Source organism: Tiliqua scincoides, chromosome 2 (genome assembly GCF_035046505.1).
Source record: "Tiliqua scincoides isolate rTilSci1 chromosome 2, rTilSci1.hap2, whole genome shotgun sequence".
In the NCBI taxonomy this organism is placed as follows: domain Eukaryota; kingdom Metazoa; phylum Chordata; class Lepidosauria; order Squamata; family Scincidae; genus Tiliqua; species Tiliqua scincoides.
The window spans coordinates 103,932,193-103,954,238 of record NC_089822.1 but is presented as its reverse complement, the minus strand read 5'-3'; the positions used below and the strand labels follow the sequence as shown (position 1 = coordinate 103,954,238).

The window sequence follows — 22,046 nt, the reverse complement described above, 5'->3', positions numbered from 1 at the left end:
AGGTTACAAAATAGCATTTTCAGTGAACTGTGCTTAACATCATCTAAACATGTTGCTATTTGGCCAGAGGAATCACTGTATAAAGACGGGTTCTATTTTCACACACACAATCAAACTGTAATCTAGAGATCATAAGAACAAATAAATGCAGACTATTGGCCTAGATTTTCAACCTTTTCATCTCACTGCACACTGGCAAGGCACTAAAATGGTCAAGGCACACCACCAGTTTTTTGACAATTGAAAAGGACTCAGAGTCAGAGTCCTTTTCAACTGAAAAGGACTCTGTAATGGACTCTACTGAAAATGAACAGTACAAGGAAGATGTATGCAAATCTAGGGCAGCCACTCTGCAGAAAAATCAGGAGTTTATGGCTTACCTTGGTAAGTCCTGTTCCTGGTGGAGACAGGGGGCATTCCAAACAGATGGGAATGTCCCTCGTCGCATCCTGTAGGCAGGTCAAAACCCAAAGGGTGGAGCTCCCTGTGCGCAGGGTCCAGGACCCAGACTAATAGCCGAGCCACAGTCCTCAGAAAAAACAACTTCATAATGCGGAAAAGGTTAACTTCAGACAAAAAACAGTGAAGAGACACCCAGGACAGAAAAACGAGAGTGGAGTAAACCCCAAACAAGCAAAAACTAACCCCTCATTGTGTGTTCAAACTTCAAACTGGACCACAAAGGTGCCGAGTCCAACAAGAATAGAAAAAACGGGAGGGCAGAATGCCCCCTGTCTCCACCAGGAACAGGACTTACCAAGATAAGCCATAAACTCCTGATTTCCCTGGTGGAGACAGGGGCATTCCTGACAGATGGGATCTCCCTGGGAAGTAATCCCTGAGTTGGGCGGGATCAGAGACAGAACACCTTAAACCTTAAGCACCTTTTGGAGGACTTTACGTCCAAAGGCAGCATCCACAGAGGCGTGAGAGCTAACTTTATAGTGCTTCAGAAAGGTATGAGGCGATGACCAAGTGGCCGCTCTACGGATCTCAGACAAGGAGGCGATGCCATCGAAGGCGGCTGAAGTGGCTGACCCCCTCAACAAATGGGCTAGAATCCCTTCAGGAGGTTGGAGTCCCAAAGCTTCATAGGCCAGAGAAATGCATGTTCTCAACCACCTAGCCAGAGTCACAGGAGAGACTTTCCTTCCTAGTTTCCTACCCTGGTAGGCTATGAATAAAGCATCAGTCTTTCTAAAAGATTTAGTGTGCTCTGTGTAGAATCTGATAGCCCTACGTACATCCAGCATGTGCTAGGACCTCTCTCTTGGATGTTTAGGATTCGGAGAAAAGGGCAGCACGACTAGTTCTTGTTGCCGGTGGAAAATTGAACTGACTTTGGGCAAGAAAGACGGGTTGGTCCAGAGAACCACACTGTCCTTCTGAAAGATGCAGAGTTTGGGATGAATAGATCGGGCTCCCAGTTCCAAGACTCTACGAGCAGAGGTGATAACCACAAGAAAGGCAGTCTTTATGGACATCATTTTTAAGGAATTGTAGCCAGAGGCTCAAAGGAGGCACTAGATAGAGCTGTAAGAACTTCGAAAAGGTCCCAGGTTGGTACCTTATGAATGGGGGGAGGATTAAGAAGAGCCACCCCCTTTAAAAAACGCTTAACATGGGGGTGCATCAGTAGAGACAGATGGCTTTCCGCTCCCAGGCCGCTACCTGGCGCCACAGAGTGGAAGTCTTGAGGCCCTTCTCCAGCCCGTCCTGCAGGAAGTCAAGAATAACAGAAACTGACGGGGAGCTGGGGTCAAGATCCTTTTCTCTACACCACGAACGAAACCTCTTCCACGTGGTTCTATAAACCCTTCTTGTGGAAGACTGTCTAGAGGATAACATGGTGGAGACGACCCTCTCAGAGAAACCTAGATGTTTAAGCTCTAGCCTTTCAACAACAACAACAACAACTCGGTATTTATATACCGCCTTTCTGGTCATCGGATTACTCCTCTGACTTTATTCAAGGCGGTTTACATAGGCAGGCGTTCCTAAATCCCTCAAGGGGATTTTTACAATCATAGAGGTTCTCTCTTTCAAGAACCAACAACATTTCAGAATGGATCTTCCTGGTTTGGGCTCACTTCTGGCCTCCAGTTCTCCCATGCAGGCTGACAAGCAGCTCCATCTCTCACATGGAGGGCAGTCAAGACACTTCTTGCTCACACCAAGAGCAGGTGGAATCACTCAGCTGGACTTGTCAGCTGCTTCAAGGTCTCGCCATTCTCAGCTGTTCAGGGAGCTGCTGGTGTCCTCGAACTGGTGACCTTCTGATGTTATCTTCCGGCTAACAAAGGCTCTACCCTCTAGACCAGACCTCCTGCCCAACTTCCACACAGTCAGATGGAACCTGTGTGACTGTGGATGATGTAGTGGGCCCTGGGAGAGAAGATCTGCCTGGTGAGGAATTTTCCAAGGGGGGAGAACTGACAACTGTAGAAGTTCTGGATACCAGGGTTGCCTTGGCCAGTTTCGGGTGACTACGACCACTGTTGCCTTGTACAGCCTTATTAGTCTGAGCACCTGTGCGAGAAGAGGAACCGGGGGAAATGCGTAAAGAAGACCCTTGGACCAAGGGGTCGAAAGAGCATCGATGGCCTTCCCCCTTGGATCCTCTGTCCTGGAAAAGAACCTTTCCACTTGGGCATTTTCACTTGTAGCGAACAGATCCAGGACTGGTATGCTGAAGCGGGTTGTGATTTCTGAGAAGGTTTGAGGATACAGACCCCATTCTGCCTCCACAAGCCTTCTCCGGCTTAGTCAATCCACCTCTACATTTGATTTTCCAGCCAGGTGTTGGACACTTAGAGACAGAAGATTTCTTTCTGCCCACTGAAGGATCAGGCTTGCCTCCCTCATAAGTTGCCTTGACCGTGACCCCCCTTGGTGGTTCAGGTGGGCTTTGGCTGACAAATTGTCGATCCTGACTAGAACGTGTTCCTGAACGACAAGAGGCTCGAAATGGGCAAGAGCTAGCCGGATAGCTCTCAATTCCAGCAGATTGATGCTGAGGGATGCTTCCTGAATAGACCCCTGAGTTCCTTTCTGGTATTGGAACCTCCTCTACCGCCCCGATGGCGAGGAGGTGGCTGATGGCTTCTAGCATGGCAGAGTGCTTTGCAGGAACCCTGGAAGGGGGGACCTGCCAGAACCTGACTTGAGGTTTCCTGAGAAATTCTAGAGAGTAACTTCTGGAGATGGTTTCCAGAACCCAGGCATCTGAAGTGATTTGATGCCAGAGAGGGGCGAATTCCAGAAGCCAGGCACCGACTGGAACTGAGGAAGAAGTAGGTCTGGCATCATGCAGATTTGTCCTTGGAGGACCTGGGATGTGAATTGGCCCCCTGAGAAGGGAGGAATTTTCCCTGTTTCTGGGGAAACCTGCTCTTGTGCCACCTAGGCTTGAATCGAGCTTGTTCTCTGGATTTGCCTGAGACACGAAAGGAGCGAAAAGGCGGGATGGGTCTGAATTTTACCTGACTTTTGGGTGCAGAAGGCAAGACCTTTCGCTTGTCCCTATTTTCCACCAGAACAGGTTCAAGAGACTGACTGAATAGCTTGCCTCCGACAAAGGGGGTACCTAGCAGCCTGCTTTGTGAACCAGGATCTGTGTCCCAAGAGCGAAGCCACAGCTTGCGTCTAGCCACTACATTGGAGACCTTGGCCCTGGATGAGAACTGGAGAGCGTCCACAGAGGAGTCGGCTGTGAATGCTACTGCCAGGGAGATCTTTTTGAGAGAGTCCTTGACAGCCTTAGGAAGAGAAGGGTTGGAGTTAGAGAGCTCATCAATCCAAAGAAAAGTGGCCCTCGCAAAGACAGAATTGGCCGCTGCCACTCTCAGGGCAAAGGAGGAGGCTTCAAAGGCTCTTTTAAGAGCAGCCTCGATCCTCTTATCAGAGGGATCTCGAGGTCCTCCCTCCCCTTCGAATGGAATGATAGCATTGGTGGCCAAAGCTGCCACTGGGGCATCCACCGAAGGTGTCCTAATTTTCTCAAGAATCTCTTTGGGGTGGGAGTAGAATTTGTTGACTAATCTAGCATCCCTTCTGCCATACAAAGGCGTTTTCCACTCAGATTCCATTGCTTTAAGGAAGGCCTCAGGGAAAGGGATTTCCACCTGGCAGAGGGGCCCTTGGGGAAACAGAGGCCGACCTGAAGTGGAGGACAGTGCAGCCAAGCCAGATTCAACATCTGTGGATGCATTGAGACTCAAGGCTCTGATTACCTTCTCCAACACCCTGGGTAGGAATTCTGCTGGAAAAACGCGATTCACGTTGGAGTCAGCACCTCCCTGGTCCTCCCCAGACAATTCTCCTTCTTCTCTAGAGGAGTGTTCCTCAGAAGAACTGAGTTCAAGGCCCCCCATGTCCCATGGCAGCAACTTGTAAACACTTGGACTTGGTAGCACGTGTGGCTCCCTATGGCTTAGAGTGTTTAAGACTTTTCTTACACCTGGGGGCATCAGAGTCTGAGGCAGCAGAAAAATCAGACCCCTGTGGGGCTAAGGGTGGGCAGTGAGGGGTTTTGAGACGTCTAGCCTTGCCCCAGTCATTGTAGGACTGCGATGGTTAAGAACATAAGAACATAAGAACAGCCCCACTGGATCAGGCCATAGGCCCATCTAGTCCAGCTTCCTGTATCTCACAGCGGCCCACCAAATGCCCCAGGGAGCACACCAGATAACAAGAGACCTCGTCCTGGTGCTCTCCCCTACATCTGGCATTCTGACTTAACCCATTCCTAAAATCAGGAGGTTGCGCATACACATCATGGCTTGTACCCCATAATGGATTTTTCCTCCAGAAACTCGTCCAATCCCCTTTTAAAGGCGTCTAGGCTAGACGCCAGCACCACATCCTGTGGCAAGGAGTTCCACAGACCGACCACACGCTGAGTAAAGAAATATTTTCTTTTGTCTGTCCTAACCCGCCCAACACTCAATTTTAGTGGATGTCCCCTGGTTCTGGTATTATGTGAGAGTGTAAAGAGCATCTCCCTATCTACTCTGTCCATCCCCTGCATAATTTTGTATGTCTCAATCATGTCCCCCCTCAAGCGTCTCTTTTCTAGGCTGAAGAGGCCCAAACGCCGTAGCCTTTCCTCATAAGGAAGGTGCCCCAGCCCCGTAATCAGCTTAGTCGCTCTCTTTTGCACCTTTTCCATTTCCACTATGTCTTTTTTGAGATGCGGCGACCAGAACTGGACACAATACTCCAGGTGTGGCCTTACCATCGATTTGTACAACGGCATTATAATATTAGCCGTTTTGTTCTCAATACCCTTCCTAATGATCCCAAGCATAGAATTGGCCTTCTTCACTGCCGCCGCACATTGGGTCGACACTTTCATCGACCTGTCCACCACCACCCCAAGATCTCTCTCCTGATCTGTCACAGACAGCTCAGAACCCATCAGCCTATATCTAAAGTTTTGATTTTTTGCCCCAATGTGCATGACTTTACACTTACTGACATTGAAGCGCATCTGCCATTTTGCTGCCCATTCTGCCAGTCTGGAGAGATCCTTCTGGAGCTCCTCACAATCACTTCTGGTCTTCACCACTCGGAAAAGTTTGGTGTCGTCTGCAAACTTAGCCACTTCACTGCTCAACCCTGTCTCCAGGTCATTTATGAAGAGGTTGAAAAGCACCGGTCCCAGGACAGATCCTTGGGGCACACCGCTTTTCACCTCTCTCCATTGTGAAAATTGCCCATTGACACCCACTCTCTGCTTCCTGGCCTCCAACCAGTTCTCAATCCACGAGAGGACCTGTCCTCTAATTCCCTGACTGTGGAGTTTTTTCAGTAGCCTTTGGTGAGGGACCGTGTCAAACGCCTTCTGAAAGTCCAGATATATAATGTCCACGGGTTCTCCCGCATCCACATGCCTGTTGACCTTTTCAAAGAATTCTATAAGGTTTGTGAGGCAAGACTTACCCTTACAGAAGCCATGCTGACTCTCCCTCAGCAAGGCCTGTTCATCTATGTGTTTTGAGATCCTATCTTTGATGAGGCATTCCACCATCTTACCCGGTATGGATGTTAGGCTGACCGGCCTATAGTTTCCCGGGTCCCCCCTCTTTCCCTTTTTAAAAATAGGCGTGACATTTGCTATCCTCCAATCTTCTGGTACCGTGGCCGTTTTGAGGGACAAGTTGCATACCTTAGTCAAGAGATCTGCAACTTCATTCTTCAATTCCTTAATAACCCTTGGGTGTATGCCATCAGGGCCCGGTGACTTATTGATCTTTAATTTATCAATGAGGTCTGAAACATCTTCTCTTTTAACCTCTATCTGACTTAACTCCTCGGTTAGGAGGGGCCGTTCGGGCAGCGGTATCTGCCCGAGGTCTTCTGCCGTGAAGACAGATGCAAAGAACTCATTTAATTTCTCTGCCATCTCTAAGTCTCCTTTTATCTCCCCTTTCCCTCCCTCACCATCCAGAGGGCCAACCGCTTCTCTGGCGGGTTTCCTGTTTCTAACAGATTTGAAGAAGCTTTTATTATTCCCCTTAATGTTGCTGGCCATGCGTTCCTCATAGTCTCGCTTGGCCTCCCCTATCACCTTCTTACATTTCTTTTGCCACAGTTTATGTTCCTTTTTATTCTCTTCATTAGGGCAAGACTTCCATTTACGGAAGGAAGCTTCCTTGCCCTTCACAGCCTCTCTAACTTGGCTGGTTAGCCATGCGGGCACTCTCCTGGATTTAGTGGAACCCTTCTTTCTTTGCGGTATACACCTCTGCTGGGCCTCTATTACTGTTGTTTTACTGGTTTGAGCGGCAGAGCTGTGTGCTGGTTGAGCGGCAGAGCTGTGTGCAGCCAACCTGGCATCTATAAGTCCCTCCAGCCATTGCATAATGTGTTCTCTGTCTGCGCTCCCAATGGAAGAAGGGGCTGCAGGAGTCCTGGGGGCCTTGTGAGTGGGTGCCAGAGATTTGGCTAATCGGGGTATACGTGAAGTGCCCAGGCCAAACAGGCTGGACTCTGAACTCGCATCAGAAGACATAGTGAGTTCAGCAGAAAAAATTAGCAGTTAAAAATTTTATTTATTTATTTATTCATTCATTCATTGGGGGGCCAGGGGCCAAAAAACACCCAACAATTTAACAGCCTAAGCCAAGACACAAAAGGGGATACTTTAAAATTCACCCAGACCAGGTCTCACAACAGTTGTAACAGCCAGAGCCAAGACACAAACAAGGTCCCTAAAATGGCTTCCCAGCCCTTGCTGGTTACAGTTAAAACTTACAGTTTTGGAGGGAAAGGCGGGACCAGGTACCAGCAGGCAGCACAAAATGGCGCCCGCGCCTCCATGGAGGCGCCTGAAGCTGGGGTTCGTGGGGCAGACCTGGGCGCTCAAGATTTGTGGAAGGGGTCTGCCTGGTCTCACCCAGGATGCTGCGCTGGGGAGACCTGGGGGGAAATCTGCAGCCCCTCCTTCCCTGCCGCCACCTCTGAGAGGCGCGGACCAGGCGTGCCAAAACGGCTGCTGCGTCCCTGGAGGTGGACCTCGGAACTGCAAGGCACGGAGGCAGGCTGGAAGCGCTACTAAGTGGAGCATGCCTGCCTGCTGCAGAGAAGCCTTCCGCCGCCCCAGCCGATGAGCCCGTGGGGGGGAGAAGGCATGGGAGAGGAGAAAAAGGCGCGTTGTGTAGGAAAGCTTCAAAGGGCGACCAGCCTGTGTGCGAGGCAGGAATGATCTGGGTCCTGGTCCCTGTGCACAGGGAGCTCCACCCTTTGGGTTTTGACCTGCCTACAGGATGCAACGAGGGACATTCCCATCTGTCAGGAATGCCCCCATCTCCAACAGGGAAAAATAATTCTGAAGTGGAGGTTATGAGCAGAGCTGACAGCTGTCCCAATTCCATCTGAACATAGGAAGAGGAAGAGTACTCACTATTTTTCTTGGGGCTTATCTCTGGAGGGGGTGTGACCTCAGTGTGCGGTGTACTAGGAGGAGGTGGAGGTGGTACAACAGGGCCAGAATCTGGACTCCTGATAACTGTGCCATCAGCAAACAGAATCTAGGCAACAGCAAACAAATAGTTAATATTAACATTCTTATGATCAATTACAGGAATGCTCAAGACTGCAGATATAACTAAAAGAGAACATTGAACTTTCCTGGTAAGTTCCTTCTCTATGATGGAATGGAGGGTATTCAAAAAGGGTTGCTCCTCCCACTTGCTCTACCAGACAGAGCCAACCAAATTAGATGTCTTTGACAAGACAGCGAGGAGCAGACTGAACTTGGTTTGGACATCACCTAGTTAAAAGGACTACAAACTCAGGCCTTCCCATATACCCAACTGTTGTATAACCCCCTGAATGAGTAACACATGGCAGAACAATATACAAAAAATAAGGCATAAAGATAACCCCAATGAAAAAGATCAAAACTGTGGAAATTGGAGATCTCTCCTTAAGTCCCCATCAAACCACCAAATGACAAGCAAACTAGTTGGACAGGCTGGATACCCCCATTCTACCACAGAATAGGAACTTACCAGGGAAACCTAATACTCCATTCCCCTGCAGTGGAGGGGGATATCCATGAATGGTATCTAACATAATGGTACAACCTGATGCAGCAAGGGCACTCATCATTAGCAACTAAAGTCTCTACCACCTAGTGAAGCACCCTCCTTCCAAAGGAAGCCTCTGTGGAAGCAAAGATATTCAGTTTATACTGGTGTAAAAAGAACAAGATTGAAAAAAGAGGTTCCTTAACAGATATCTGTCAAGGAGGATAGAACAGACAAAAAGCAGATGGATAGAGTGAACTATGACTCCCCCCCCCCCAAAGGAACCCTGGATTCTGACTGTTCATAAACCAACACCATGCAAGTTCTTATCTTCTGGGATGACTTGAGTCATCGTAGACCCCCAAGATATGAAAATAAATGAAAAAAAAACATATTCAGAGGATCTAATGGATTGTGTGTGCTCTGGACAGATTCTGATAGTTCAGTGCACAGTAGCTTGCATGCCACACTTCCCTTATATACCCCAATCCCTTTTAAAGGACGTGTTAAAAAATTTGATTAAACAGCCTAACACAGAGTGCATAAAAAGCGGTCTAAACAAAAATATACAAAATGGCCTTTATAAAATAATAAATAAAAACACTGTTCATTCAATCTCATAAAATGTCTAGTGACAGCCAGATTAGTTGTTGAAGCTATAAAAACATACATGGTGGTCTGCAGCATGTACATTATGGAAGGCATGTTCACATGCCAGCTCAGCCTTGAAGCTTACTAGCAGACAGTTCAGATTCTCTTTAAAAGGTGCAAGAACACCCTGAAAGGCACTTGCCAGAGGTTCATCTATAACATTTAAAGGCCTGCAACAACTGGGCAGAGGTGATTGCATGGGATAAACCCACAGAAAATCTCTTTCCATAGTGCTCCTTGAAGGGCTCCACAGATGAACTCTTAACAATGGTTAAGAGATTGGGAGTGGGCTACTGAATCATGAGCTTCCTCTCCTTACCTCCCCCCCCCCACATTCCTCTCTCTGCCCTTAGCCAACAATTAAGTGTTGAGTGGGCAGTATAATTAACTGAGCTTAAGACAACCAAAGTTTCTGTAGAATCAGGATTTTGAGCTGTATGTACTCCACGGGAAAAAAATTAACCAAATTTAAGCTAATGGCAAATGAACTCTGTTAATATACCTGGGTGGAGCCATCCAGCATGTACTTTACAACAGTCCCATGTCTGGTAATAATTCTAGATACTTCTTGTTCTATTGGTTTCTTCACTGTTTTCTGTTGCTGTGAATGCTTCACTCTCTGTGGATAGCTCTGCCTAACACGAATTTCATAAAAGGTTTCTTTGGCCAGAGTCACATTGCCTTCCTCTGCTTCAACCTCAGCCTTGTCTCCGTTGGTATCACTCCTTATAGCACTGTCTACTGTGGGTACATCAGTGGCTTTGGCAACATCTGCCTTGTCCCCAGCTGCCATAGCCTTATCGGACTTAACTTCTTCCACTCTGGTTTCTGGTATCTTGGTTTCATTCACCTTGGCATTGTCCAACTTAGTCTCATCTGCTTTGTGTTCATCATCATCATTTTTGTTGTCTTCCTTTTCTTCCCCTTTCACAAATCAAAACATGACTTGGATTACTGACGTAAGCAATCCTGTAGCACATACTAGTACATCAAGACATCAAAACTGAAGACTGCAAGTAAATGGGATGATAATACTGCCATCCACATTCTATGCTTAATTTTCACCACAGTGAAGTTCAGAATGGGACATTAGTAGCTCCACTGGTTTAAACATGGAACTGACTGAATGACATACAGAGATGTGGGTTTGCAGACACACAAGTGAGAAAGGTAGAAGTTTCCCTGTGCTTACACCTTACCTCTGACAGCCCTTCTTCCCAAGCCACACACACTTCTGCACTGGAGCTCAGCTGAAGAGGAATGTTCAGGAGAAAAGACATGGGGCAGTGGGTTCTGCCCTCCCTATCTATAAACCTTTTACATTCAGACCCCTACCTCCCTCTTTCTGAGTGACTGAAGGAGTTTTGTGTTTAAACACACAGAACTGCTGCAATCACATCAAATTACATTGGCCTTGAAATTAGTCAAAATGTTGCTCAAGTTCCACTATTGTTTCACTTAGGAGCACTTAGGTGTCATTTCATGAAGATTAACCCACCACAGAAATCAGAAAGAGAAGGAAAGGTGAGGTTCCTCCCTGACTCTGACCTGCATACTCTGCCAAACAAGAACCAAAGGCCCCCATTTTACATATTATTTAACAAGAACAGGTTTAGTGAATAGATCCAGAACTCTTTTTTAGGTGGAACACATTCTATACCAACGTAAAGCACCATTACTTGTGTAAATGGATGCAAGGTTCAAATAAAACTGCACAGAACTAACCTGTGAATTGTTGACCAAGGAAAGTTAGTACCAATCCATTGGGACAGGACACATTCAAAGTATTGAAAGCATGGACCTTTGGAATGGCTTGTGTTTGAACTGGTTCATCTACCTCTACCTGGAGAATTTAAGAGAAATAAAAATGCCTCTAAGTTATTCATTTCATTTGATCAAACCTTTTTTGTGGTACTTTCCAGCCAAGCTCAGGCATTTTCCATCAGCCTGCCTATACTTTTACTAGGCACCTGTCTCTCCGTATTTTGCTTAAGTCCAGTTTTCTTTTGGATGTTTAATAAACTAGATTCATTTGGACTCTTTGTCTGCTTTGTCCACGTTAACAGGTAATTCAGTGGTCATCACATCTCTTTGCCATGCAGATACTACTGCAGGTTTGATTTTTAATAAGAATCTCTGGGGTCCAGAGATCTTTTCCGAGACAGCCCTCCTCCTCTGCCCTGTCTCTGTAGCCTGGGATGGTGTCAGGGGATGCAAATTTACCAAGGTTTTCCCCCTCTTCAGCTAGTGGTTCAAATTAAGGGAAAGCAAGGAGCAGGAAGGGGTGCAGGTATGCTAACTACTGTGTGCTACTCTCCTACCTTCTCCTGGAACTCTCACTTTTCCCTGACACTTGCCTTTGAAAAGATATGGCTGTACAGCCACAATGACGATCACTGGCCAGTATCCTGTCGCAATCACAGTACACAATTCCTTGGGGTTGGGGAGTCATTACCTTACTTATTAGGGAATATGCTCACACCTTTTTCTCTTCTTGCTTTGAAGGGTCTTCTGGTGATCCAGTAACTGTGAGACGAGAGCTCAACCTAGCAGACTGTAAGGATTTGGTTGATTTTTCTTTAACCAGTTTTGTCTTTGTGGTTGTGGTAGCAGTAGAAACGGCTGAGCCAACAAGAGCGGAAACAGGCACATTTACAGAAGGGATGGAGAAAATCGTTGCTAAGTAGGGATCGGTTTCATCTGCGGGAATAGAAACCCAAAATTTACACTGTATGATACCAATAAATTTTTCAAGTTTCAATTTTTTGGCAGAAAAAACAAGAAATTTGAAATACGGCAACTGGGTCCTGAAAAACTTACAGTGATGCTATTTTCCCGTTCTGACTACGCAAACTGCCAGTTCAGATATGCAAATAGGGCCATTCTTCCATGAAGCCTGGAAATCAGTCACCTCAAGTGGTAGGTCTGGGGAGATAGCAGGTACTGCCATATGCCACGAGCCCCAGCCTGTGCATTTGCAGCATGCCACCACTTCTACTTTTCTCTATGTCACTATTAGAGCAAGTCTCCTTCTCCCTCCCCACCCACTCTTCCCTTCTATGCCCTCCCTCCTTCATTCCCCACTATGCCACTGCCATTGCCCTTACAGCAGCGCATCAATCCTCTGTCTCTTCCTCAGCAGAATGAGAGGAGATGGTCTTACTGAGGATGTAGCACAGATGCTCCAGTTCCTTTTGTGAAAAGGTGGAGGGAAGATGGAGAACAAGAGCCAACTGTTACAGGGATGAAAGAAGCAAGGAAAAAAGAAAGACAAGATGAAACAAAAGAAATGAAATTCAAGGCAAGCTCTGGTGGGAGCAGAAAGGAGGAGTGAGCAAGAGTGGGGTGGTAGGATTGCATTTAATGAGTCACTCAGGTGCTATGCCATTAAAGGTTGCTGAAATTGAAATTAAATTGAGTCACTCAGGTGGACCAAGATCTTGGATTTCCCCTGAGCACAAACTGTCTTTTACATTACAGGAACGCACAGAAAAACCTCCATTTGAAAACATGGATACTTCATGCTGCTAACCGCAGCCATTTCTAAAATCAAAAGGACCACCTTGACCACTTCTTGTGGCTGCAGTTTCTATCTCCAGACAACCCAGATTAATCCCTCTATGTAATCCAATACACCAGAAATGCATAATGGAAGCAAGGGTCTTCAGTCTGAATGCATGAACTGATCCGAAGAGCATTTCATTCATGGAAGAGACTGCTCTGTTCCTTTAAAGTCAGCAATAGGCATATAACTGAAGAGAGATAAATATTCTTGTGTGTGTCCCTGGGAGTGGTACATAACATATCAATATGAGCCCCCTAACCCCAGCCTGTTTTGATAATAATAAAACGCATTCACATAGCACTTTTTGACTGAGCAAAGTGCTTCATATTTATTTATTTTTCTGTAATCCTTACAACAAGCTTGTAAGCCAAAGAAGTATTACTATCCCCATATTGCAGCTGAGCCGGCAAGGGAAAGGCTTGCTTAAGGCCATCTAGTACATTCATGGCAAAGGCAAAATTTGAACATTTGAAAGGCAGAATAAGTCACATCAAAGTCTCGTAGCCACTATGCCACACCTGTCAATTTTCAACTTTTGAGAAATTGGAGGATGGACTGGTTCCCTTCAGCCATTTTAGTTCTCTTTGTTTAAGCTGCCGGATTCGACAGCCATACATGCACTGCATAGCGCAGGACAGAACCACACAGATGTGAACATCTTACAGTCTGACATACGGAGCAATCATACTCATGTTTGCGCACTGTTCTGGGAGTAAGCCCAACACTTCCTTCTAAATAACCAAGCACAGGACTTGGCTGCTCCTTCTCTGCTTTTACCTGCTGCTTTTCCTGCACTTCCATAGTAGCTGAAGGAAAGATGAATTCCATTTTCTAAGGCTGCAGAAAATGATCCAAATTTGCTCACAGGTTTCCTTTGATTTCCTTCTTCTTCTAAAAAATAAAAGAGGTATGTTTATGTTTAAATCTCTCATTCTTTGAACCATGACCTGTTGCACGTATACATACTGACCCCTCGGTTCATCGGTAGATGAAATAATACTTCAGTGCAATGTAACTTGGGTAGAAGTGATATCCGTTCCACCTGTCAAAACTCTGAACCTGTAGAATGGAGGTGGAATTGTGACTCCTGTTGGAAAAAGCTAAGCAATCTAATGCAGTAGTTCTCAAACTTTCCTGCCTCGTGAACCACCTTCAGCATAGAGCTTGGCATCTCGGACATTTTGGCAGTGACGTGATGGCTTATCACCACCAAGTTTGAGAAATGCTGGTCTGAAGTACTGAATTTCAGAGGCTCCAGTGGTGGGTTTTCACATAAAAGAAACTGCTATTTATTTATTTATATTGTGATGCCATTAAAGGTTGTTGATTGATTGATTGATTGATTGATATTTATTTATTGGATTTATATTCCGCCTTTCTACCCGAAGGGCACCCAAGGTGGCTAACAATCAAGATTAAAATACAAAGCAAAACAAAATACAAATAAACATTAAAAAAGAACAATTAAAAACAATTAAACGCTTAGCAACGTGGAAGCTCTGAATTAGTAAAAAGGTGGAAATCTGACTGCACGTGAACAGCTCTTACAGGTGCAAATACCCATTCTGCTGCCTTTTCATTCAAAGTAAGCGCAAACAATGGGCCAATCATTTCCCATTTCCTGCTTGGGCATATTTTAAAGCAATTTTAAGCAAAACAGTTTCTTTGGTCCATAGCCAAAGTGACTCATGGTGACTCACTGACCAGGGCACCAGGATGCAGGTCTCTTGCTATCTAGTTTACTCCCTGGGGCATTTGGTGGGCTGCTGTGAGATACAGGAAGCTGGACTAGATGGGCCTATGGCCTGATCCAGCGGGGCTGTTATTATGTTCTTACTCGGCTCTGTTTGCTGTTCTTCTTGGTCTTCTGTTGTTTCTTGTTCGGTTTTACTTTCTTTGGGGATTTCTCGGGGGTCTGCAATATGAATGAAGAAACTGTGGTTGTCCTTTAACACCTTCACTTTGACCAAAGTTGACCCTGAGAAAAACAGGGAAGAAACACCAGAATCACAACCAAAGACTAGCGCTTCTGCTGTTAAAAATGCACGAGACAAGAATTAAATAGTATAGATTGAAGGAACACTGTGTTTTCCTGATTGTAAGTACTTTTCCTATATAGATGTTCACATATACACACTGCACATATTAAGACCATCCCTCTTCATATCAAGGTTTCTGATATAAGGTCCAGGAATTCTGGGGGTGGGGCGAAGGACCAAGTCTCTCATGGTGGCAAGGTCTACCTCTACCACCCATATCACCCAATGGGTATACCTCCCTTCCACTTTGAGCTTAGGAGAGAGCTCAATGAGCACAGTGGGACTTACTTCTGATGTAACACATAGGCTTGTGCTGCAAGTGCCAAATCAGGTCTTCCCTACTTTGAATCTTGCATGAACTCACTGAGTAGCCTTAGGCAAGCCACTTCCTCTCAGCTCTTCAGATGTAATATGCTCTCCAGATGCAATAATGTTTCCTGAAGCATTGTTGTAGGGATACCAACAAGAACAGCCATGTAAAGTGCTTTGTACACTTGGCAGGGCTATAGAAATGCTAATTAGCAATGTTATAGTGCTTCTTTGAATTCAAAGCACTTCACAGAAATTATCCTGCTGTAATCCTTACAAGTGCCTATAAGATATGTCTTGATAAGGATCCCATGATTCCACTCATCGCTCTCATCATGGTGAATGTTCTATCACCCTTTGGCGAGCCCCAGAGCTCAGAACTAGGGAGGAGGTGGGGACTGTCTCCATATACCACAACTATGGGAAAGATTCCCACCCCGTCTCAATCTCCAGGCTAGAGAAGATAGCTTGGTAGATGGCTTTTTGCCATCTATTGCATTTGTCATTGCTGCCAAAACAGTTTCCAGCCATTTTTTTTCCAGCTCTAAGATTAGAGGAGAGACAGAGGTTTGTCCCTGCAGTTGTACTGGGCTTCTGAGATCCTCTGTACTGCAACACAGCTGCTGGGATTATCACTTCCCACTCCCTTGAGCATATAGCTTAAAGTGAAGGACCAGTGAGACTCATGTCTGAGTAAACCTGCATAGGACTTCACTGAAGGGGTGGGTCAGGGTCCCTGGGAAAACAGAGCTTGGCTTTCAAGCCCAGCCAACATTTGTGGAACCCTGGTTGAAATTATTATTCCCATATTGAGATGAGGGTGCTAAGGCTGAGAGAGAGTAGCTTGCCCAAAGGCTACCTAATGACTTTAAGAAGAGACACAACCTTTGAACCAGGAGTTCCTGATTTGTAGCTCAGACTCCCAGCCATTAAAAGTGCTGTCTCACCAAGTTCTGTTAAAAAACATTCCTTAGAAGGTGACACATTTTGCATCAATACTGATTTAAATACTGGTTAGAAAATATATGAAAGTATGGAGGGATCACCTTTTTCAAATGTAATCTTTTCTGCCTGGATTTGCCCTCCATCAGTAGGGAAGAGATACTGGATCGTCCCTTCAACCTGAATGGGATTTTCACCCATATTGTATCCAAGAAACTAGGAGGGAACCGTCACAGAAAAAGTTATAATCATATATAGAAGATTGGTCAAGACAAATTGACAAATTCTAAACCACCAAAATATCAAGGCTCCATTGTGCTTCCATTATTATTATTTTCCAGATTGGTTTGGCCTGCCCATGTAACTAACCCAAGAAGAAGAATAAAGCAGTAAAATCAAGTCAGCAAATCATTCAAAGAAAGATGGAAAAGTGGCAATGAAGAAGATTGAAGAAAAGTGGACTATTCTCATAACAAAAGGGCTTGTAAGATACTGGGGGGGGGGGAATGTGCCTCAGACCAGTTCTTCTTGCAGCCAGTGCCTTACCTCCTCCACCAGCGTCCCCCTAGTCCTTCAGTAGTCCAGGCCAAGTAAATATTCTGAAAAGGGCATCTTTTTGGGAGAAATGCCCCCCCCCCCAGTCATTCCATGATTATCCCACTGCTGCCCGTCCCAGCCATAGTCAAGATGTTTTTCGGGAAATATTCCCCCTCCCCAAAAGCTCAACATTAGGGCCTTTTTCAAAGACAAAGACAAGGGTCAACCAGAGGTTATGCCTATTTGCTGATTTTGCAAGATGGTTTCCTTTTCCCTGAAACCCCCCCCCCCATCTCCCCAAATAACCTACAGAGTCCTGGGGTTCTCGTAGAGGGGGTTCAAAACCCCCAGGTTCAAAAAAACCAGAAGATGCCAGAAGCAGCACACTCTTCTCAGCTGAGAGATTGAGGTACTGGCGACTTCAACGTCTGAAAAGATGGAATCCCATTTTCTAGGAATGGAATCCTCTCACCTCATACTCTTTCTCTGGAGGTGGAATCTGGAGATTACTTGTCTTGTGCTGCTTGGTTGGGTCTTCCAATTCTGGAGATTTGATCAAGTCTGGTGATTTTGATGGAGATTTTGTTGGAGATTTGGACTTCTCCTTAGAGGAAGATTTCTTCTTGGATGCTTTCCCTTCGTCTGATGCAGCTGGCTCCTTCTCCTTGCCCTTTTTTTTGCCAGTGGATTTTTCCTTCTTCTCAGCCTTTTTTAATTCTTTCAACCGTTCTTCCTCTAACAGCCGCTCTTGCTCTTCCTTCCAGGCCTTATAAAAATTAAAATCACAATTAATTATCTTGCTTTATAGTGGAAATAACTACAACTTCTTTAAGGGTGTCCACTTTATTCCATGACTGTTTAAAAGTTTCCTTTTCCCCCATGTCATTTATTGGTCTGAAACTGTAAAACAATTCCGCATCGTTTCAGAAGAAAACCAGCGAGTCACCCACTCGCATGTGGTGGGTGCATATGCATATCTGCTTCTTGACATACAGATCTCCAAGTTACAGATGAAAGTTGACACTTTCATGCAAGTTCACGATGTGCTGATGCTCCTGCAGAGGCTTGATAGTGCTGGGACAGCAAGAACCAGCAGTTCTAATCTACCTTAACTTTGTTTCAAGTTATGAACAGGCCTCTGGAACCTAACTATGGGACTTGGGCACAATCCTGTCCAATTTTTCAGGGCCGGTGCAGTGGTGTCAGTGGGATGTGAACTGGATCCTTTGGTGGGGAGGCATTCAAAGAGGCCTCCTCAAGGGAAGGGAACATTTGCTTATCTTCAGGTTGCAATGTGGTTGTACCATTGCTGGAAAGTTGGATAGGATTGGGCCCCCAGTCTGTACACATACAAAGATATGCACAGAGAGGCTGCAATCCTACACTTTGAGAGTAAGTCCCATTGCATTCCACTATTGTAATATCAGGGTGTCGTCCTCCCCGGCAGACCCAAACTTACCTGGCAAGACGACCAAGGAGACACAAGGGGAAGGCAGCTTGGCTAAGCAAGAGGAAGAGCCGCCTGGCTCATGCAAAAGTATGCCCAACAACCTTCCACATCCTCAGCTTGTGGGGAGAGACCTGCTGATAGGGCACCTCTCCCTGACTGGAGCACCTGTCGGTAGGAGGCCAGAAGGGCCTGACCCAGTAAGAGGTCAAGGAGGAGGGAGAGACAAAGGAGGTAAAACCAGGAAGAGGCCCTGGTTGGGGTCCCTTTTATGCCTTCTCCAGTAAGGAGAAGGAAGCAGCCTATATAACTGACAGGAGGCCCATGATGAGGGCAGAAGGCTGTGTCTCCAACAGTTCCTGCCTAGGACTCAGTCTCAAGGGCTATGCTAGGGAGGAGGACCAGGGTGACTTAACTCCCTCTCCCTGAGGACTCCTGAAAGCCCCAAACTGGGACTATCCCCAAGCAGAAGCTGCCTTCCCCCCCAGCCTACCTGACACCCCTACATGTGAAGCAGACGTGAGTAGGATTGTTCTGAGAAAAATGCACACATAAAACACATTCTGTTATTATGTTTACCTTTTGTGAGACTATTTGCATGAGTGGTCACACTTTGACTGAATCTTGTATTCATTTGTGCTCTGCAAACTTTTAGATCATTCTTCCTTCCCTTATTTTTTAAAATGTCAATATTTTAATGATTTTAGTATTTTATGTAGATGTTAGGCTGGAGTGTGTTGTATGGCTATATAGCTGAATCATTATATACTTTACTATGCTTGCTACAACAGCTGTTGCTGCCAGTGTTTCTCAATGTTTGTCCTCTGCTGTACCACTTCACATGGTCCACCTGTTCAAAGTACCACTGGAAGTAACTAGCAATAGCACCACTGCCAGTTACTTTTGGGTTGGGAGGCCAGATGTGACATGACAAACACCAGTAAGAGGCTCAGGGTGGAGGAGATTTTTTTGAGTGTGGAAAAACATACTTTATAGCCTCCTACTGCTGTTTGTTGTGTCGCATTCCTGGTCTCACTGCTGGGTGGCAGGGGTCCCGCAAGTACCACCAGACACCACCTCAAGTGCCACTGGTGGTACCCATACCACTGGTTGAGAAACACTAATCTAGGGTCATCCTCAGCAAGAACACACATGTCAGAGGAATACTTTCTTGTCCAGAGATACTGACTTTGATTGTTTTACCTTAAGAGAATCATCTCTGACAAAAATGCTTTTTTCCTTCTCAGCTGGGGGTTCTGGAGAAACTTCCACTTTACTTTTGGAACCTTTGAAACAAGAGTAAATATAGCTGTAGCCATATTGTGTAAAAAATGAAGAACAAGTAATTGAAAAGGTTATATAACAATGCATTGTCAATTCTAAGGAAGAACAGAGATGCAGCTAAAACATTCGTATGGGCTACTAGCAACCTGGTAGTATTTCTAATTTTTTTCCCCTATTACTGCACATATATAAACACAATTTTCAACCATCACAAAACTCAGGAAACATTCAGCAATGGACTTGCTGACTTTAAATCTGCCACATTTCATAGCAAGCTACATTACAGACATCTTTGTGCTGCAAGATGGTTCACAAGTGTGTCATCTCCTGGTACTGATCATGCATAAGATCTTGGTCACACAAGCCAACAAAGAGACCCTCAGAGGTAGAAGGAGCAACAGGAGAACATCAGAGGCAGAAAAGGCTCCCCAGAGGCTTGTCATCTATGGAAGGTGTGTTGCCTGACATGTTTCTTTTGTACTGATGGGTGATACATTTGTTTGTAAATGTATAGGATGTTGTGTGCGTGCCGAAAGAGGAGGCCAGTCTTGTGGCACTTGAACTGAAATTGTAGCAGTGGGGTAACCCTTCAAAGAACACCAGACTTCAAAATATCATAGATCAGCACTTTATTCCAGAGAATTTGTACAAACTGACACACAGGGAGTAACTACTCCCAAATCACATGTAACTAGACTGGCATTTGGTCTCCCCTTATATAGGGAGAGTAAATTGTGGTGCAACACCTTGATCATGTGCCTATTAGTTGACAATCTTAGCTCCCACAAAGACACGCATCTCAGCACACGTTATTACTGTGAGCTTGTCACCTATCAACAGTATTTGCTAATCTTTTCTCCCAGACTCTGGGACCATGGGGGCTATTTCTCAAGTGTCCCTCCTTTCCTGCCATGGTGGCTTTGGACACCCTATCTGCATCACTACAGCCCCTTAGAGTAGGTGTAAGAGCCAATGTTTCAATAAGAAGACATAAGACTAATAAGAGGGGATAGAATAGGGGTCCTTTTGAGGTATCTCAAACCCTGAGGAATCCTTCGTCTTGATTCCTTGACACATAAGACCCTTCTCAAGGTACCCTATCCTCAGAGCCCTATTGCTTTAGATCTTGAGCAGGTCTTTGCAACTTGCTGACTTTGCTGATTCAAATGTCAGTCTGTTGTCCCACCATTGGGCAAGCTTTCCTGTGATGCTTTTTCCAACAACAATACTGAGAAATATTGCTTCTTGCAACATGGAAAGGAGCCCTTTGATATAGCTGTGTCAAATTTCCCAATGTTTGTCACATTTCCATTTCTTTTATACATCCGAAGCCCTGCTTAATGCCACATCAAATTATATCCAATATTGATGTCAAGAAGCTTCAGATCTCAGAGGCCCCATGGAAGACCAAATCTGTACTTCGTTAGGGTAATCCTGCCCCCCCCCCCCAAAAGTTAGGTGGCTGGCTTCAAATGTGCCTTGCCTTTCTTTTGGGAAAATTCCATGACCAGTTTGCTTGCATAGCAAGTCTGAAACTGTAAACTGAATTCATTAGCAACACAAAAGAAGGGTTCCCAACCCTTGCTCACCTCACCAACACTCTGGCAAAATCTAATCAAGAGTTGCATGCTAACGGCAGCCCCCGCCTCAGTTAAGAGTTTTTCAAGAGTTTGTCGCTGCAACCTCAGCTGGATGCAAAACAAGAGAGGCACCCATCTTGAACTATAGACGAACCATCAATGGTCATCAAGCTACAGAAGAAGAGTCCTTGATAAGTTCACCCCACAACAGCTCTATGCTTCTTTATGGGAATTAAGGGTCTAAAACGTTGGGTAACAGACCCCTAGTTGCTGCTGCATCCTGTCACTGTTGCCTATGTGCATGAATTGCTCATCTACCCACTGGTGCTGTGTCAAAGACCCCCATTCCATCCACTACCTAAAAACCACTGGCACCCAGGACAGGTATAAGACTATTTCTTCTTTTCCAACCTTTCTCCTTCTCCCCAACACCTTTTCCCTGAAACGCTACTCAAGCCATAGCTCTAGCACCTGCTGAGCCTCCTTACTGTTTTGTAAGTCACCGCTCTAGCACCCACTGGGCCACCACTCAGAGCCTTTTCTTCTTCTGGGAAAACAATCTCAGCTTGTCTGTCTTGTTTCCTTCCTTGGAACTAGCGAAGGCCATTGCCTAGCCCACCGGGGTTTGCTTTTCAAGCTTTTTTTCTGCCTTTCTCCAGGCTTTAAAACAAGAGATCCCATGTACTGGCACCCTTGCCCCATGGCCCAACACTTCAGCCACAGTCTTGTTCTGCAGCAGGAACCCCAGCATTCCCCTGCTTCTTCCCCCTCTTTCGGTCCTCCCCATCCCTTCCTGCTACCAGCCCCCCCCCCCAGTTTTCAGTCTCTATTCCACCTGGGTAGCACACCTGATTTCCATGCATCCTGCTTCCCTCTTTTCCTCCCTTTGCTTGCACCAGTACTCATCTCCTTCTCCTTGTAAGGATTTCCTCCTTGTTCTTTCTACCTAGAAATTGCTTACATTTAGGGCTTAATTGTGTGAGTGACTGCTGAATTTATATTGCGCTGCATGTCATTACTGATTCCGCCTCCTTGTTCTGTATTATCATCCCCACAGTAAAGGTTCTTTATTGCTACACCTTTAACCTTGCCTACCTACTTCTTTATGCCAGTTCACCAAGTCATGCCAAAATCATGCCTAGTAACAGAAGAGAAGAC

General features: G+C 45.7%; 1 protein-coding gene across 1 annotated transcript in view; it reads right to left on the bottom strand.

Moving 5' to 3' along the window:
• Positions 1 to 22,046, bottom strand: part of SPAG17 (sperm associated antigen 17) — a 112,647-nt gene that overhangs the window by 37,466 nt on the left and 53,135 nt on the right. The window contains exons 19-27 of the mRNA XM_066612656.1: positions 19,228 to 19,310; positions 17,050 to 17,343; positions 16,145 to 16,256; positions 14,588 to 14,728; positions 13,528 to 13,638; positions 11,668 to 11,885; positions 10,911 to 11,028; positions 9,688 to 10,109; positions 7,907 to 8,033 (exon numbers count right to left, since the gene is read on the bottom strand). Of these exons, the coding sequence (XP_066468753.1) occupies positions 7,907 to 8,033; positions 9,688 to 10,109; positions 10,911 to 11,028; positions 11,668 to 11,885; positions 13,528 to 13,638; positions 14,588 to 14,728; positions 16,145 to 16,256; positions 17,050 to 17,343; positions 19,228 to 19,310 (1,626 nt within the window). The remainder of the gene's footprint in view (positions 1 to 7,906; positions 8,034 to 9,687; positions 10,110 to 10,910; positions 11,029 to 11,667; positions 11,886 to 13,527; positions 13,639 to 14,587; positions 14,729 to 16,144; positions 16,257 to 17,049; positions 17,344 to 19,227; positions 19,311 to 22,046) is intronic.